The sequence below is a fragment of the Anas acuta genome, chromosome Z, assembly GCF_963932015.1.
Source record: "Anas acuta chromosome Z, bAnaAcu1.1, whole genome shotgun sequence".
Classification (NCBI taxonomy): domain Eukaryota; kingdom Metazoa; phylum Chordata; class Aves; order Anseriformes; family Anatidae; genus Anas; species Anas acuta.
The window spans coordinates 71,459,477-71,477,063 of record NC_089017.1 but is presented as its reverse complement, the minus strand read 5'-3'; the positions used below and the strand labels follow the sequence as shown (position 1 = coordinate 71,477,063).

At 37.0% G+C, this 17,587-nt stretch overlaps 1 protein-coding gene across 2 annotated transcripts in view; it reads right to left on the bottom strand.

The window, feature by feature from the left end:
* Positions 1 to 17,587, bottom strand: part of XRCC4 (X-ray repair cross complementing 4) — a 181,441-nt gene that overhangs the window by 89,365 nt on the left and 74,489 nt on the right. For both annotated transcript variants that reach the window (XM_068666206.1, XM_068666207.1), the window contains exons 4-6: positions 13,233 to 13,399; positions 7,132 to 7,284; positions 6,391 to 6,494 (exon numbers count right to left, since the gene is read on the bottom strand). In XM_068666206.1, coding sequence (XP_068522307.1) covers positions 6,391 to 6,494; positions 7,132 to 7,284; positions 13,233 to 13,399 — 424 coding nt within the window. The remainder of the gene's footprint in view (positions 1 to 6,390; positions 6,495 to 7,131; positions 7,285 to 13,232; positions 13,400 to 17,587) is intronic.

Here is a 17,587-nt window from a genome sequence, read left to right as displayed (position 1 = left end):
ACTCCAGCAAGACAGATTCAAAAACAAATAGCTGGTTTGTTTCCTTGCACAGAAAATCTGTGTATTCATGGAAGAACATAAAACATACAGCTTCATTAATGGATTGATTTATTTTCTGAATTATTGGAATTTTACATTATTTGTTCCTCTTGTTCCTCAAGATCCAAAGAAAAAACACACAATAATTGTACCTCTGCTCCAAATAAACATTCCTACAGTATTTAAATTGCTTTGTTTTTAAGTGGAGGAAAAAACAAAACAAACAAACAAACAAACAAAAAAACCAGCAGTATCCATAGAGGTGTATTATGTTTAGACTTTAAATCTGTAGTGATTCTGAAATTAGTCTTAAAATTTAACTTAAATCTGATAAAGTCCTAATTTGGCAGTGATTCAAACAGAGCTTTAATTATATATAAAATATTTACAGACAATTAAAAAAAAAAAGTTCTTTCATACCTAAATTTTAGTAATATGTGGACAATGCATAATAAAACATTTTTAAACTTGATATTGGACAATGCCATTGCACCAAAACCACAGTGTGGTGATTAGGTACTCTACTTTTTTGATCAGTCACAAACTGTTGCAATTCAGAGTAGTATTCTTAAAGCATAAATCCATTAAGATCATGTCATTGTGATTCACCTGAATTAACTGAACGGCATAAATAATGACTTACTTAGAGACAACCACATTCAGCTACATTACTTCATATACTGAAGAATATATACTAAGAAACCTAGTTGTATGCAGTTTTGATCATTTTTTTAGTAACATTTTGAAGTAACACCTTACCAATGCCTCTCAGTGTGATAATCCTAACAGGATTTTTAAAGGGACTTAAAACATTGATATTTGTGCTTTGTCTGCATTTTGACCATGACATCTGGTATAACATGGATAGGCAAGCACATATATTGTACAGACATAAAACCATCAGGTTAAGAGAAAAAGTAGCAGGGTTTCAGCAAAAAGATATCTACTACTTTAAGGGAATTGGATATGTGATTATTCCTTGGGATGAGCCATTTCCAATTATAGCTTGACAAAAAAAAAAAAAAAAAAAAAAAAGTAATAATAATAATAGTTTAAGCCTGAAGTCAATTAAAATGGCAAAGTTCTAAAACTCCTTAAAATAGTCTTTAAAAGGAGAAGCCTTGACAGATGGAACTTTAACTGCAAAGCACAGTTGGGTGCTGTTATAATAGGCATTTTTAAAAATAACTTTGATCAAAGCTTTTTAACCAGCAGCATCAAATAATTGGTGGTTTGGACTACAAAAGAGAACTAATTAAATTTAAAGGGCCAGAGGCTCATGAAGGCACAACATGTAATCCCTAAGGCAAGACCTCGAATAAAGGGGATGAGAACGTTTGCACATTAAAACAGTGAAAAGTGGCAAGGTGCTTGCTATTATTTATTTTAGGCACTATAGCGAGATTATTAGAACCAATTCTGAATCTGTCCTTGTAAGGAAACATGTAGAAATGTATGAGCATTGCAAGTCCAAGGATTCACTTGAGACAGAATATTTCCATAGAGCTGGCAACAAACACAGAATATAAAAACTTCACTCAATCCAACAGGCCATCTCATGAGGTCCTTCTGTATCCTAAGGAGCAATAACTTCCACCAACTTCAATAAGAAATATGACTGAGAAAGGACATGGGCAAGAGAAAAAGAGAGAAAGAAAACTGACTGTAAATTGGTGCCCAGTAGCCTTGTTTTGTCTACAGGTAGCTATATATACTAGCATTATAATTGAAGACAATCAGAAATTATAAGACAGTTTCTTCCATTGCGCATCTCCCATTTGCTATGTTATCATTCATATCTGTATATAAGTACCGTATATATTTTGTATATAGCATCAAATACAGTATATAACTTCTATCCCCACAGTTTCATCACATTTCTGGGAAAAGAAATCAGGTCGCCTCCACTGATCATCTTCCAAACCTTGTGAAGAGGGCAACTCTTACCCTTCATCTACCTTTCAAGCTCCTTAGAAGCAGAAAGGGTGGAATTTTATCCAATACTTGCTCCTGTTTTAAGATCTTCCTGCTATGTGAAGCACTAAAGTATTTTCCACAGTTAACAAAAGCGTTTTATTTGTCTGACAAAGTTATGGTTGCCAATCATGACATCAAACATTGTTTTCTTAGCTTGATAGTCTTACTGGCTTTTTGAGTCCCACAGGAGAATGGACTCAATAGCTAGAGGAAATAAGAGTGAAAATTGGCGCTGAGCAAAACAAAGGGGAGAAGGACCAAGACCACAGCTGGGTCATGTTCTGGACTGCCCATAACCAGAATAAGGGTTTCTGCATTCTGCAGCAACACAAGCTTCCTGCATCAGCGTGGTGGCTTCATGCTAACTGAGTCACCACATAACTCTTGTGGGCTAACAGAAATACAGAGGTCAAACGGACTGGCAATTTTCTGCCTTTTTTTTTTTTTTTTTTTAACAGATCCTATTAACAAATGAACATGAAAAGAACTAAAGGCCTTTCAAAGTTTTATTCCAATCAACATCGCTCTGTAATCTTTTCAAGCCTGCTCCAGCTGCTTCTTGTCTATGTGTGTGTATATAATTCTTTCCACTGTCATAGGACCTAGCAGTCCCAACCAAGAATGATGACTCTAAAACGCCAGACACCAAGCAAGCTAAACAAAATATCAGACCTTTGATTAAGGAGTTATAGTACAAGACTGGATGCAACATGTGAGGGAGAAGTAAAACAAATGAGACAGTGCTGAAGGGCACAACAGCAGTCCCAAGCGTGAGGCACCTACAAAGTCACTGGAACTTAGTTTAAGTACCAATAGCTAAAGCAACAACTCTATCTCAGCTTTGCATGGGGCAGCTAGAATCTTAACAATCCTGAGAAAACAAAACAAAAAAAACCTCCCCCTGCCCCAAGAAATATTCACACCTCCCCATTTCTGAAGAACTCCCCAACAGCTGGAGGACTTCCTTCCCATCTTCCTTCCTGAGCAGAAACTCCATCAAACAAGAGCAGACATTCACAAGCCGCTGGCACACCATTTACAGCTGCTGCTTAGAAATGTTCTACACACATAGAACCCTTCAGGTTGAAAAAGACCTTTAAGATCATCTAGTCCAACCTTTAACCTAGTGCTAACATCCACGACTAAACCATACTTCTAAGATCTACATGTACTAAACTGGGAGCTGAGTGTTTTTCAGTCCTGGATTCACAACACGCACAAATATGCCAAATAAATTTCCCTCATACACTTGGAGTGGGGGGCAAAGCTGCTGTACATAAAGACATACAGTATTATTTATAAAACTTCTTACATACATCTGTTGTTTTCTTGAGAGCTTTACTTTCTAATGCCTACTAATCCAGTTTCAAATTGTTATTCTAGAGTACAAAGAATTAATGACATCAGTATGTAGATTTGAGGTAAAAATTACCATATTTCATTTGGCTCTCGCTTTATGCCATGAATTAGACACTACCATCAAAAAGCAAACCATAAATCATATCTACTGATGTTACTGTAAGTGCCCAAACCCTTATGTTTTTATGTAAACTTTTAGGTTACAGATTAACTATTATCGTAGGAAAAAGACCCTTACAAAAAATTTCTGTGAAGCGGAACAGATAAATGCAACCTGCTGCTCTGCAAAGGCTTAAAACCTATCAGATAGCCTGGCTGAGAACGCATGCATGAGTAAACTCCTTTATGCAGAAAACAAAATAAATGGCTTTATTCCGCAATTCATCTGCTCTTACAGATGGAAAAAAGAAAAAAGAAAAAAAAGGTAAAATAATAGCCGTTTGCTATTGTCCCATGTGTCATTGGTTGTGGACAGCTTTGAGGTAATACTTGAATCAACAAGATCTTGTCTTTGTATTAAAAGCATCCCATTATGATTTCAACACTGGCACCAAGTTGTTCTAACAGTTAATTAGTCTGCAAGAAAAAAAGACCGATTTTTGTATTTTTCTTGTGTCAACTTCCAGTTATTCAAGTTCATTAGACAGCAATATCTGCTGGACACAAAGACTATCTACTGCCGCACCACAGAATCATCACAGAATCACATTTGAGCCAGAAGAGACCTTAAAGACCAGCTAGTTTCAACCCATCTGCCAGGGGTAGGGACACCTTCAACCAGACCAGGCTGTTCAACTTGCTATGTAGTTGTAGACCATATGTACTATGTTTCAGATTCTTCTCAGTATTTCACTTAAATCATTTTCCAATCCCTCCATTTTTATCACAATGTTATCCTACCCAACTTCCTAATGTTTTTTCTTCAAATTTGGATTTCCAAACTTGATAGAGCACTGTATCAAGGGGAAAAATTGTCTTCACTCAAAATCACATGGTCCACTTCCCTGTAAATTTACAGATCTCCTTTCTCTAGGCCTTTTTATAGATATAAGATATAGATATAGATATAAGATATAAGATACAGATATGCCCTTGTGTGTGCGTGTGTGTTTTCACTTTCCTCCCATGCACCTTTTAAATTTTGACTTTCTCTCTTCATTTTGACTTCCACCTCTAACTTCCAAAACATTCCCAACGATCCTCTTGTTCTCCTTGACATTTTTCCTACAATGCCCACAATGACATTCCAAATCAAAAAAAAAAAAAAAAAAGGAATAAATAGCAGAAAGACTACACAAACAGAAAACAAGCAAATAAACAAACAAAAAAACAACAAACAGAAATAAAACAAAAAAAACACCATTACTTATATTATCTTTTATGCCTTGGAGTTCTTGATACTTGAGGTATGTGTTCTTCATCCTTCTCTCAGGCCATTTACCTCTGAAGCAGGGACAGAAGCTTCATAGTGACAGAGTCTGTCTCAGACATCTTTTCGCATGTGAAGATCGCAGATCACACAGAGGTATAGATCTTATGTCTGCTTTTCCATTGCTCATGGAATGAGAAAGCTGGACGTAGGGAATACCATCTAACCAAAGCAATGCTCATTCCCGAGAATGCCATTACAATGAAAAAACTCAGTGTGTTACCCAAAGGATTAACTTTATAATCTTTCTAAATTCAGGTTTTGTATTTGAAAACTTTTTGTCACAATTAAAAGACTCTACCTTTCTAAGGCAACAGAAAGCATATTTATTACAATTTAAATGAAAATACACTTGCTGTTTTTTTACAGTAACATCGATCAGCTCAGTCCCTCATTATAGCTTGAGGGGTGGGATTTTTACTGTTTTTTTTAAAACACAGTTGTCTCAAAACTCTTACTGAGTTAATTAAGCCATACTGAATCTCCTAAAAGAATCAATAACTTTCCCTTTCTTTGTCTTTTCCCTAAATAGGATGTATTTCTTTTTACGTTACCTCTCTGAGATGACCAAATACCACTTAAAAGCAAATATGTCTGAACTAATGACCACAGTAAAATACAAAATCTTTGCTTTCCATAATTGCAAGTTCTTTGTGTAAACAACTTTCTACATTTGTCTGAAGTTCTGTCTGCTTACACAATATTAGCAAGTCCTCAATAAATGAACCTATATGAATTGTGTAGTTTAATACAACTTGTTACAGGGTTTTGAACACTTCTGCTTCCCAATATTCACAGAAAACAGTTAAAATAAATTGCTGTCTTGTCTACCATTACCTACAGTGGAAAGGGAAAGCTCCAGTGAGAGAACCCATAGTACATGTGAGCAGACCTGTAGTTTATAACTACACAGCAAACGCCATTGCAGTTTTAAAACTCTGATATCATTCATCTAACAGACTCCTAGTACTTTGCCAAAATTTCTTACGAGTCACAGTTAAATATCTTACATTGTGGAATGGGCTATTATTGTACCCTATATGCTTTACCAGTCCTAGAAAATTTAGTCAAATTACATTCATGAGATCAAAAAGTCTTTGGGAAATTAAAATTAATTCTGCTCTGAATACATCTTTATTCCATTTTTGTGATGCAAAATGAGTGCACAGCTCTTTTTATAGTAGTGAAACCTCCCTGCTTTCTCCTTTTTAAACACTGAAACTGTCAGGGACTACATTTTACATTTTCGCAATTGTCGGGTACGCATCACAGTTCCTAGAATTTAAAATGAAACTGTTGATAGTTCAGATACCGTTAGACTGCGATTAGTTCTGCAAAGTATGCAATTTGTCATGTTGGAATAAATGACAGTACCTTCACCTTGTGCAACATGCTTTTAAATTTCTCCTCTTTAATTTGAAAATGCTAGTATTATACTCTGCTTCAAGAGAGTTATTTTTAAGGCCTGCAGGTCGGCTTGTCATTGAGCAATTTGTCAGGTAGTATTTTGTCTTCATTAAGGTTTATTTGTGTAAAGAGATTGGCCTGTCCATGATACTCTCAAAAGACAAAACATTCAGCCTTACCCGATGGTAATGAGGACCATGCTAAATTTTCACTTTCCTCCTCAGTGCTGCCATCATAGTCATTTTCTTGCCCAGTAGCCATCTGAGTTGTAGCTACACTTTCCCTAAAAAAAAGAAAAACAACAACAAAACTGTATCTTCCATCTACTATTCCTAAAAAGCATATAATTACTTCTGCACTGCCATAGACAATGCAAACTGATCGCAAACAACACGGAGGCCCCAGAGTTGCAGTTAATTTGTCTAGCATTATCAGGTAGAAGGGCAGCTAATAAAAGATAAGATATTAAAAAGCAGCATAAAAATGGAAACGAAAGGTGTGCTGTTGCATTGGGAAAATTCAACTTCGTTGATTTTTAAATTAGAAGTAGATAAAAAATGTTCAGATTAAGATATTTTTGTTACTCAAAAAACAAAAGGAATCAAAGACAGAGGAGAAGGCTCAAAAATACCACCTATGGAAATGGCACAGACATACTATGTTTGGAAAGATAACTGCATCCAAATAGGAAATAGGAGAGGAGAGAATAAATGACTGTTTAGTTCTTGGCTGCCAAGTCCAAAACAATATGCTGCTTCTTGCAGTGACACTCCAAGGAATCCTCTGCTTTTATGAGTATCACAGTCGTTTTGGATAACCAAGCCATATCCAGGAAGAATTGTTAGAGCTAAAGAAACAGAAAATAAACCAAATCTTGTGCCATGAATAATACCAAGCGACTCAAGGAACGTAGGAAATACCTTGTACATTTAGTATCTGCTGCATACTGCTTAGCTTCATTCAACAACTTCTGCAAGTTTCTTATCTTTGCCTTCTTTTCATTCAGCACCAAAATAAACCGGTTATAAAGATCTGCCTCTAGATCTTCTTTAGCTTCTACGCATTTTTCCAACCTACAATATAAAATTAATTGTTACTTACTTCACACATCACATCATTTCTTCTTAAAACTCCATGTGTTTTCTGGAAGAAAATTCTATAGTGAGGCCATCCTTCCTGTTACAGAAATTCCCTTACTATATGTTGCATGTCCATCATCTTGCATCTGAAACGGGTCAGAAGCAGCTTTCTTTCATAGAAATGTTCAATTAACTTTGCTACCAAAAGAACAAAAGAAGAGCATTTCCAAGGAGGAAATTTTTCTCTTTATTCTCTTCTGGATATCTTACACACACGCACATCAGGCAACTTAAACTGGCACAAGCATTCTTTGGTTTCCATGCTGAATTCACCAGAGAGGGCATAGCTTACCAGGAGACAATATAATGAGATTATGAATAGTTACGATTAAGCTTGGCAGACCTCAGATCTGGCCTTCCCACTCTGACTTGAAATACATTTGAACAGCTGAAAAACACAACAATAAAAACCCCAAACCAACCCAATGAAAAGTAATTGGATGACAGCACTCCGAGGTGGACTGCGGTGCCCAGCAGATGCTCCAGGCCACTCATGCAGCTCCTGAGCTCGTTCCTTGCCAAGACCCCCACGGCAGACATGGGTCATCAGATTTGCCCAGTCCTTGCCACCACCACAAAGATTTTATTTCCCTGAACCAGTCACCATTATTTGGTAGAGGACTAAATTTCTATGATCTATACAAAAATGTTCTTAAGGATGTTAATTAATATCTTCAGAGAAAAAAAAACTTCAATTTTGTGCAGTTTTAATCTGCATCTGTAAGTAGGTGAATTTAAAGACAAAGAAGCACAATGGAAATATAAAATTAAGAATGTTTGTATATACTCTGTCATAGGCAAGGCAAAAGTGGAATACAAGCAAACATAATCACACTAAATGGAGCAAGTGACTTGCAGGAAATCTGACCCTATTAATTACTCTTGTGTTTTGTAACTTTTTAGTCTTTGTGTTGAGACCCAGAGATTTTAATAGCTATGTTCGTAACAAGCAAGTAAACACCTTGATTATCTTATTGATCACAGTAACTACGGTATTATATCCAACAGTAGTAACTTATAAACAACATTCTTTTTCAGCCTATGTAAGGCTGAAAAAAGTTTAGAAGGCTTATTTTGGTATTAAACCTGCATGCATAACAGATTTTTAAAATAATAATTTAAAAGATAAGAAATTTCAACAGACTTCCTATATAAATTCTGATTATTTTGTTCATAGATCAAACCCACATATGATGTAAGAAGAAAGACAACAGAAAATAATCTCATGAAGTATTAAGCCTAGTGTGGAATGCTTTAGGGATATACTTGATAGTTGATAAATAATTCATCTAATTTAAATGCAAATAGCAGAACATCATTACCATATAGATCGGTTCAATAATTCCTAAATGAAAGATCATACGTACTAATCAACTACCAGGAGACTTTCCACCTATTAAAGGAAAGTTAACTGTTTAAGTGGGGAACAAACAGACAAAATATTGAAGTACAAAGAACCACAAACCCTAATACAAGACCCAGGAGTGCCTTGACCAGTTCATGGAAGGACAAAGGTAAGGACAGGGGTTGCCTCTTGTCAAGCAGTAGTAAAAAAAAAAAAAAAAAAAAGAGAGAAAGAGAGAAAGAGAGAGATTAGGGGAAAAAAAAATACACCCATTGGGTAAATTGTCATATACATGCTTGGAACTAATTATGTCCATATACATAAAAATGAAAAACAATTTTTTTGTGTGTGTGTGTGTGTGTGTGTGTGTGTGTGTGTGTGTTAAATATGGTAAGACTGGCTGTATCAAGTCCTTTAGAAAAGCCCCCTCTCCCACACACAAAACAACACCAAGTACAGAAGGGTTTACTACTTTATTTTGCCAGTGAGCTGGTGTCAGAGCAGCTGAGCCTGGTTTAAGGAGCTACATTGAGACATTTCCCACAGTTGGCCAAAAATGTGTCATACAAGATAACTTCAGCCTTGCCAGGATCATTGTCTCTGATGAATATCCATATAACTGTAGACTCTCAATGGAGTACTGTTGATACTACCTGGACATTATGAACCACAGCATGGGAACCTACTGCAAGACTAGCCAGCTTCTTGATTCTGTGGAACAAAATACTAGCATTGCAAGATATACACACCGACTGCATGCATAGAATATTAACTGTTCCCTGTAGGAGGACACTGTAGGCAAATCACATGCCTACATGGCAAATGCCATCACTTAATTACACATGAACGCTGTCGTTTATATCAACACCTTTTTTTTTCCCTCTCTATTGTTTAAGGCAATTAATGCATAAATACATTCTTCAGGCATACAGTTATTTAGTGTAACATGCAACAAAGGAATCAATGTGAAATAGCATTACATTAACGCTATACTTGCAAGTTATTTGGCTTTAAAACTCATTATCATATGGAACATAATGACACATAAAAATGGAACAGTCAAAGGCAACAGTCCTCTACCACTTAGGAACAGGGATGCACTGATTGCAGCATGTATGTGTGTGTTGGGGGGTGGCTCCAGCTGCAGCTCTGCATAGCCTTTAGGATTCACTCAGGCATGTGTTACCTGAATTACGTGACCGCTAAGCAAAGCTGGCTGGGTTTCATTCCAATACCTCATCAGTTACAAATATAACCTTTCATTGCAATTCGTCACATGCTTGTGCCTGTATGCGATTTGTCTCACAGAAATACCATTTCCCCAGGCCAAGTAAAAGAGCTGCTCATCTCAAAGACATCTTTCAAGTATAATGAAAATAAACAAAAGTTAACGGCTAGAGTAGTGCAAGTCTTATTTGCATGTGCTTTACAGTTTCTATTCTCTAAGATGTCTTTTATGTCAGTGCAATGCTTTTAAAGTGCCAGATGCTCAAGTTGATATCCATCAAAAAGCTCGCATACCCTACTGAAAAGAGCTAGTATTAAGAATGGTTCTGATTAGTAATTGAGAAAATAAGGTAACTGTCCAGTTCTTCAGCACCACCTAAAAACACAGAGATCACCACGTGCTTCACAAAAATTAACATGAACTATGTAACTTACTGGCAATTATGCATTTTCCACACTCAAATACTATAAATGTGCTCTCTTTCTACCCATGTCCTCCGTGCTCTAAAATAATTACTGCTCTTATGGCACCTTTCTATTACATTTCAGATTCACCCTCGCCTTCCCCCAGCACCGGTGATGGTATGGAATTTCAATGAGCTCCTGCTGAAGAGTCAATTTCAAGTACCAAACTAGCTAGCCTACATTTTTATAAGTTATTTGTGGTTTAAATATACCGTCGCTATAGCTGACCGCAATATAAATTAGTAGGGCTTTTGTTTTTTCTACACTAATTTTAGATGTTTGATGCAAAATAAATATCACACACACAAATCAGACATTTCACTTATGTTTTATTGGCCAAGAAATTATTTTGCTAAATGTTATCATTGCTTTACATTTGCCACTTTAATTATCTATATGAAATTAATAAATAGGTATCCTGATTTGATACTTAAATTTACCCATCCCTGAGGTGTGCATGATGTACACATATTCAGGACATATGTGCACATATTCAGCATTTTCAGAATAATCTATTTGAAAATTTCTATAGGCTCTCTATTTGGATCTTGACAGATAGTGTCTTAACAATTTTTATTTTAAGTTTTTAGATCAAATGCTGAACAGTCTAGCCAGCCACTAACTTTCAATACAATGCTATCTTCATGTGGGCAATTTTCTAAAAGCAGGGAAAGCTTTGGCCAGGTAAAATCCTACCCTTAGGTTATCACACTAGGAAAATTAAGAGTTACAGTTTCTGCCAGAAACTCTCAACACATCAGACACCACACAGCTCAGACTAGATTACCTAAGTAATTTAGCAATTTGAGGATGCAGGGAATTTCTCTTCAGATGGATTTTTGGTGTCATCCTGCCTTTTGCCTTTATGTGGACCTTCATCCCAGAGGGAAATGGCAGAAGCCATCCCCGTACATGGCATACAGCTGCCAACAGCAAGTTGTTTACCGATGAGTGGATTATCTCATATATATTGAGGTAATTGCCAGCAGCAGATCAGGGCTGGTGTTTAGCCTACAGATTGCTCACTAGGCAGATTTAACCTCCTGAATGAAACTTATTAGTCATTCTACAGAGGGTATGGAAAGCCAGAAGAATGTACTTCCTCAGGAAAAGCAGGAGAGCTACAGGAGAAGGCTTATTCAAAGTTGCTGAGCTGAGGTCACAAAACTTTCACTATCGTCAAGAAAACTAGAACAGGAAAATGGAAAAGGAGTGACTGAATTATTCCATCTAGTGCCGCATGCTTTCTATTCTACTTAAATTGAACAACAACAAAAGCAGTCTTCTGGAAGTCTGCATGCTATGTGTTGATTCTCTTTAATAAGGTCCTGTTTTAAGCCATGGGAAGAGTTAGCATTGAAACTGAAGCTGATATGCCTTAGCTACAGGTGAAAGAGGAAGCACTATTCTTCAACCACGTGCTTCATATTTGCTCTTTTCCCTCTCCACACTTTGAGTTATACTTAATGTGAAGCTTGAAATGCTATATAGTGAACAACAACAGGCAAAGCTGTATGGCTCCAAGAAACTTGCAGCAACCTGCACCCTGCAATTAGAGCCAGAAGAACAACAAGAGACAACAGGGCAGATTGGGCTAGGGCAAAAAACAAAACAAAACAAAACAAACAAACAAACAAAAACAACAACAACAACAACAAAAGTAAAAAAAAAGAATCCACTGTTTGGATAAAAATCATTTTTATTCTCCATTTAGGGGACATGGCCAAAGTTTGACGACTGCATAACTTTCAGTATTTATTTTGAAAAATCAAGTTTCTGCTAATTCAAAATATGAACATACTAAAGAAAAACACCAGCTTTCAAAGCCACGAATACATTGCTTTAGAGTCCGATGGTTGTCAGGCAACTGTGAATTTTTCTTTGGGGTTACTCTTTAAAAGTGCCACTCCACCATGGAAATTGATACAAGCAGTAATGCCTATTACACATTAGCGTGTAATGCAGTACAGCATACTGGTTATACAACACACTATTGTTCAATAAACTGTTAAGCAGTAAAACACTATTTAGGAAGGCCATATGCTTGTCAGGGAGATTGTCAGGAAAAACTGTTACTCATTTTAATGAGAGGGAAACAAAACTAGCTCCTCCCAAAAGTTAGCTCTCTTTTTCAAGGTAAATTAACACCAATTAGCTACATTCTTTCATCAGTCTTCCTAAATGTACTTCTTCAGATAAAGCTATACAAAACAAAACAAAACAAAAAAACACACACAAGATAAATCTCTGACTTTTATGTGCTAACCACTTTATGCCAGCTGAAATAAGCACAGATGACTTCAGTACAGAGTGCTGGAGCAGGCAATTCAGATCAAAAATGCAATGGCAAATAATGAAGTCTCTCACAAAACAAGGGTAGTTCTCCCTATAACATCAAACTCATTTTCCAATTCTGCCTGCTTCCATAAACAGATTAAAGAAATGGCAACTTATGTCCCATTCAAAAAAATATAAGTAATTCAAAGTTCCAGTCATAAGAATTAGTGAAAATGAGGGAAATAAAAAGAGACACTTCCTGAAACAGGTGGAGATGAGAAGAGAAAATGATGAAAAAGATGAGAAAAAGATGAAAAGAGGTGATTTCTTTTTTGCTACATAATATTAAAACCAGCTTTAACTGCAAGGTCTATGATACCAGTCACATTTTTGATGTAGGAAGGAAACCTGTAAGTATCTGGGCTCACAACTCTTTTTAAGAGAAGAAAAAATTGTGTCCATCTATCATTATATGACTTTAAAAGCACCCATCAGTAAACCCTGCACTGACAGTACAAATATGTGTGATTTGCTCAACAATACCCTGTGAATACTGTTTTAAACTTACCTTTTCTCCACATCACTCCAATCACTGAAAAGCCTTTCATTTTCTTTTTGCAGGTGCTCATTTTTCACCTGGAGTCTTCCCAAGCAGTCCAGACAATACCCAATCAGCTCTCTTACCACCTCAGCTGGACTTGAAACTTTTTGTAGCTTCAGAGATCCAAGCCTGAACTAGAACAAAAGGAAAGACTGAGTTACTTCATCAGTACTGGAAAGATCACAAAACACCGAGCTAGCAACTCACACACTAAGCATAGACATAGGAAATACATTACAATCCTCCAGTTCAAAATGATATAATAAATTTATAACAAGAAGCAGCACGTGGAATAATTCACATGCCAATTATTTATGCAGCTGACAATGCCTTAATGGACACCTGACATTCAATATGCACAGGAAGAAATCACTGACGTACCTTCAAATGGCAGGAAAAGACATGCAATGCAGAAGTGTAACGTGATACAGCAACATTCTGCTACTGTACAGATCACAGGAGGTCAGAAGTACAAAGGTGTGCCTGCAAGTTTTATATAGAAGGCATTCTTGGTGTAACGGAGAACCACAGGAAAACTTACGGCATTGCTAACACTGGTCTTGCTATCTGACCAATAAAACATCTAAAGTAACTTGCTGCTTATTCCTGTAACCAGAGCAGCAATATAACCATCAATATTAATGATAAAACAAATGAATGTTAACTACTTTTGAATTAAAGTACCTCTGCAAAAGCCCAGCACACCTGACAAAAACTAACCTGTAAGTTTTTCCCTCAGGGGTTTAGTTGGAAAGTTCCTAATAATAAAATAAGTCCTTCCTTCAATTGCATTGGTACCCTCAATAATTCACTGAGACTAAAGGATAGGATCTATAATGAACAGTTGTATTTCTTCAGCAATGAGGATGATATACAGGACATACAAGAGGTCTGAACAGATTTGTTCTGCCTGGTCTGGCAGGCAGAAGGCTGTTGTTTCCATTATGTTGAAGGAGGAACAGCTCATCTATACACACAAAACAGCATCAGCTAAACACATATGCACAGCTGGATTAAGATGCAATGTTCGACATGACTGAGGCAATTGCAGATGGTTAGCAAGTTTGCTTGAACAGGGTCACACGCATCCTCTGAAAAGAAGCAAACCAGAAATGGTTTGCTGACTTTGCAACAACCTGACTTTGTTGCTCTCCATTGGGCAGATGAAACAGAATCTGAACTACCTTCAGGTGCACTTCCAAACCTGTTTATGCACACCAAAGTCAAAGGAGGCACCATCATTAGCCTGACATGACAATAAAACAGTTAGGGAGCAGATGTAGAGAGAGACAGACTGGGCTAAGTGGCATCATCTGCACTTGGCCAGACTAAACTACAGTAAAACCAAACCTTTAGGTAACAGAGGTATCAAAATGACTTGACTTTCATGGACAAAGCCTGCAGAAACTTTGAGTTACGTGGAAGGAGAAGGGGTCCTCTCTCACATGGTGGAATTTTTAAAAGGGTTCACACAACTGTTGTGGCACTTCCCTGCACACAGAACTGCTACTCCTCTTCTCAACTTAAATACAGAGCATTAACATTATAAAAGTGTAAGCAGTACACACTAGGGAAGAATTCATTCTGTGTCACGGCACCACACCTATTACAATCAGAATTACCATTTCCTTATTTTTTCTCTCCTCTCTTTAGCTCATTCTCCTCCGACAGCAAAGAAAAATGTCCCTCAAAAATGTCATCCATGAAAAAAAAAAGTGTAGCATTTGTTAACACTTTTTACAAATCAGGTTTATTGCTGCGATATGTAACAATTTGATGGAAAAAAAAAAAAAAAAAGCCTTGTAAAAATGCTTAGAAAGACTTCAGGGGAATGTTTGAAACAAATAAGAGTTCTTCAATCTAGATAAGATATCTGCGGAAGTCCACAACAAAACATGATACTATCATGAGCTTCTTCAGTAAGGTTAACTAATCCAAAAGTATGTCTAACCCAAAGCTTCAGTTTCAAATTTGTCACTGATCTTTCTGTCGAATTCACATGTCCAGTTTCTAACATATTGTTTTCTCTCAGCTTACATACATCTGATGGCCATAGATGAAAAGATGCATTTAATTTATTTTTGGAAATTAGATTACATTATCAGTAACCCACAGAGTGACGTGTATTCCCTGGATATCACACTTGCTGTCTGACAGCATTAACGAAGATGGATATTTGTGTAAAGGAAACTGCTTTTCATCACTTGCAAGCCACCACCGCGCCATACGGATAAAGAATTCATGCCACACTTTAATACTAGCCACAGAGATAGAGAAGAACAGTAGCACAGATAAATAGAAACATCATCTCCTACTTGTACTGTGGAGGAAATAGCAAGAAGTGTGCAAGTTTTTGTCTCATACTTTTAGTATAATTGAGATAAGGTAAATGCACATATGTTTAATCAGGACAAACACACTTTGTCTGACCTACCATTTACTCAGCACAAGTCATTAAAATATGAATATTCCTGAAACAGGTTAGAGGGAGTGACATTTCAGCTGAAAGCGTGGTTCTGCTCACCATCAAAGCATACCGAGTACACGGCAGATGTTTCAAAAGTACAAAATTATAAGCAAACAGCAGTTCGGCTTTTTTGCTGCACTACGTGAACCAATACTGCTTGTGCAATGAAGAGCTTTGTTACTGCAAAACACATCCTCAGCTTTATGGATCTCTACCATGAAAGGACTGCTGAAAATCTGTAAGGAAAACCAGCATCCCTTTTATAATAAATGCTGATCCTCCTAGAGAAACCAAAGCCAGGCCTTCGGGCATGCCACCTCTTTTGATGAATCCTCAGAAGGGAGAGGGTACAAGGCCAGTCTGCAGGGAGCAGAGCGAGCAACGCGTGGCTGCCTGCTCAGTGGCTGCACACATGTTAGCCAGCAGAGAGGAGGTGAGGAGAGGATCTGCCATGCAGCCACCGGGACACGGGGAATTTGCTGGACATCTTGGTAGGTGTTTCAAAGCTTCATCATCCCGTTCGAAAACTGCAGCTGAAAGCAACGCCTTACACTCTTCTATACCAACATGGTAACAATTACTCTGAATTTGGTCTTTATAAAGCAGTTCTCTGGCTATTATAAAATGAAGTTTAGCCATACCGCCTTTTGTACTGCAATCCACAGACCCTTTCTAACAGGTCCACCACAGGTAAGTAAAGCAAGCCTGTCATCAGTCAGCTTAAATTCATTACATTACGCAGGTGCCCACATATTGACCCCAAAAAAACACAAGGTGTCTGGAAAATAATTATTCTTTTATATCTCTTTTCCCCCTAATCACCTCAGGTTAACATAACACAGTTGTAGAAGTGTATTACCCTGACTACACTGCAGCAATCTCCAGCAGCTCAGTGCAGAAAAACACCAGACATGTTGGTATGGCCCTAATTAAGCCAGAAGTAATGCAATATTGGATATGTGTTTTTGCTTTGCTTCCTTCAAACAGAATCCCACACACCATGCACCAAAAAAGACTGTTTCTTCAACATTAAATTATTTGATACAGTGAGCTACTCCACTGCCAATTTAACAAACAGAAATGTTAGCACTAACAATAGAAACATTGTTATCTGAGCAAATTACAACTGATTGGCACTTGCCCGGGTAAAGAGCCTAGTGCTGAGAGACTGATAAGCTGTAAAGGCAGCCAGATCAGCTTCGCCTCCAAAGCATGAAGGCGAATCATGAGCCATTTGTAAAACAGAAGAAAGAAAATGAAGTCTCAGGGCAGTTTTCCACTGAAGTTCCACTGCAATACCCAACTGTAAAGCAAAATGGTCAAGGTGCAGATGAACAAAATAACAGAATTTTAGATCCCAGGATTCTGAATTTGGGACAGATATGTAATTTGCAGCACTGATGAAGAATTATATTAAAATTGAATGTTTGAAAAAAAAAATCACAAAAGAGGAGGCATTAATTTCTCTACGTGTTCTCTTTCATAGGCAACTAAAATGAGAAATGCATTATTTGTTCAAAACTACAGTTGTGAAATTAGACACAATATTAGAAAGATTCAGAAGTGGCTTAAGATCAAAATACCACTTAAAAACAAGCAAACAAACAAACAAACAACAAACAGTTAAATGTGTAGGATCCCAGGATAAATAGATCTTGCTTACTGCATGAGTGAAAGGTCAATAATATTAACGCTTCATTAAACTAAATTTACATGCAATGTATCTGATTTGGATCATGCTCCCAAGGTGAATCATATTTTGTAAATTCCTGCACATTGCTGCTATCTAGATGAATTTGTATTTCTTGCTGTTCTTCCAGCTGCTGTAGCTCTCTCTAGCTTCATATCATTTACA